This window comes from Diplotaxodon limnothrissa, linkage group LG14, assembly GCF_057381915.1.
Source record: "Diplotaxodon limnothrissa isolate DT_005_m linkage group LG14, D_limnothrissa_male_GT1.1, whole genome shotgun sequence".
Classification (NCBI taxonomy): Eukaryota; Metazoa; Chordata; class Actinopteri; order Cichliformes; family Cichlidae; genus Diplotaxodon; species Diplotaxodon limnothrissa.
Window position 1 is genome coordinate 41457367 of NC_140609.1, and position 2137 is coordinate 41459503.

The 2137-nt window shown below is 51.4% G+C and overlaps 1 protein-coding gene across 1 annotated transcript in view; it reads left to right on the top strand.

The window, feature by feature from the left end:
* Positions 1–1924, top strand: part of rffl (ring finger and FYVE-like domain containing E3 ubiquitin protein ligase) — a 7811-nt gene extending 5887 nt beyond the window's left edge. The window contains exons 4-8 of the mRNA XM_085370236.1: positions 1–246; positions 373–577; positions 949–972; positions 1056–1265; positions 1413–1924. The exon at positions 1–246 is cut by the window's left edge and continues 3 nt beyond it. Coding sequence (XP_085226362.1) covers positions 1–246; positions 373–577; positions 949–972; positions 1056–1243 — 663 coding nt within the window. The 3' untranslated portion in view covers positions 1244–1265; positions 1413–1924. The remainder of the gene's footprint in view (positions 247–372; positions 578–948; positions 973–1055; positions 1266–1412) is intronic.
* The last annotated feature ends 213 nt before the right edge of the window (positions 1925–2137 follow it).

Sequence of the window (2137 nt, forward strand, 5' to 3'; positions counted from 1 at the left end):
GAGCTGGTGGAGCTGGTTCTGGGTCAGCAGCCGTCCCCGTCGAGCAGCTCCGGCCCCGAGACCCCGAGCACCCACCCGCCCTCTGTGACCTCTCATTCGCCAGCACCTCGCATCTCCACCTCCACTCCCGAGCCCCCCACACCTACACCAACTCCAACTCCTGACCCCCCCACTGTACACCCCGAGGCCCCGGCCCCACCCACAGAGACAGCCCCTGCTGAGCCTGACATTCAGGATGAAGACCAGGTAAACCCAGAACCGGCCGTTAAGTGTCCAATAATGAGAGAGGGAGAGCTCAGAGCGAGCTTATGTCCTGGTTCTGTTTTTAAACCCGAGTCTGAGTTTCCTGAGTGACTCTGTGTCTCGGTTCAGACCTGGGACCCCGAAGACGCCCCGGTTACCGGCCGCAGGGCGTCTCTGGCGGACCTGACCTGCCTGGATGACATCGAGGCGCTCAGCGTCCGGCAGCTGAAGGAAATCCTGGCCAGGAACTTTGTGGACTACAAAGGCTGCTGTGAGAAGTGGGAGCTGATGGAGAGAGTGAGGCGCCTGTACCAGGACCAGCAGAGCCTGCTGGGTGAGAGAGTCCACTGTTAACACGAAACAGACTTAATACATATACAGAAGGAGAGCGCCCCCTACAGTTACGCTTTCATGATACTCAAAGAAAACAACGTGCACTAAAATTCAAAAGGGAAGTGATTCTGAGTTTGTCCTGTTTGGTTCACGTTTGCACCAAATGGTAAATGGACTGATTCTCCCAGAGTGCTCAAAGCGCTCAGCATTTAAATCGGATCAGTTCTGATCACAGACGTGAAAAATAAGTTAGAGTAGGAAAAGTTTCCTCACGAGCGGACGTCCTCTCGGTTTAGAGAGGATGCTGCACACAGGCCTCCGTTCTTCAAACACTTTTGAAACAGCTTTCTTGTGTTTCTGTTTTGCTTTCAGCTGCCAATGCTGTGAACGCTTCAGGTGAGTCTGATCACACCGAGTAACGCTGATGTCGTGTTTACATGCTGTTATTAAAGAAGCGGTTGTCGCTCCTTCGTCTCCAGAATCGGGCGGTGTCGGCACCGGAGGTCTGGAGGAGAACCTCTGTAAGATCTGTATGGACTCCCCCATCGACTGCGTGCTGCTGGAGTGCGGTCACATGGTCACCTGCACCAAGTGTGGAAAGAGAATGAGCGAGTGCCCCATGTGTCGCCAGTACGTCGTCAGAGCCGTCCACGTCTTCCGGTCCTGATCCTGGCTGCGGCTGAACCCAGGTAACCCGACCCAGACCTGGCAAACCAGTTTAACCCAGAGCGTGCATCCAGACCTAGTTTAACAAACTGGGCGCTGCCGCTTTAACAGTCTGATGTTGTTCTGGATTTAAACGAGTCTTCTTAAAGTGTTTTTTCCCTTCTTTGTAGGACCGACTGCCTCCAAAGCAATAAACTGTAATCAGGTCTTTCTGAAGGGAACTTGACAGAATGGGCTTTTATTTTGATAACTTTATTTTTCTAATGGTATGCCTGTCTGAAGACGGTGAGACGGGACCTTACCCCACCTTCAGAGCTGCTGTTTAGATGCACACACTGAATGTACAAACTCTCGCTGCGGAGAGTTCACCGCACATTTGTGAACTAATCGATTGAGAAACCACCGTGCCTTCATCGCCTTGCCGCCGCCTCGGTCTGACCTGCGGCCATCAGCCTGCGCGCAGCCAGGCAGGAGTCTACCAATGCAGCAGGTGATGACAACCAGGAAGTCCTCGCGGTGCCTTCAAGTCCACGCTCGGCCTGCGTTCTTATCACAGTCATGTTTACGCTGCAATAAGGAAGTGAAGCGAACAGCAGCCGGCCCTCAGCCTTCAGTGTAATAACAGCAGCTTCAATGTGTCCTACACAGGAAGTTAATGATGCATTCTTCACATGGAACCATCTGTTCAGACAGATTTCTGTTTTACAGATAGTTTGCATAATTAACTGTTTTTTTTTAAGGAAATACTCAGGGAACCATCTTTAAATATCTATTTCTGTCTGAACGGCAGCCTAAACCTGGAAAGATGTTTTTGTTACAGAAGGAACATCTGCAGTCACGTCTCATATTCACACTAAATTTACCCTCAGTCACTGTCACTAACAGGAAACCACAG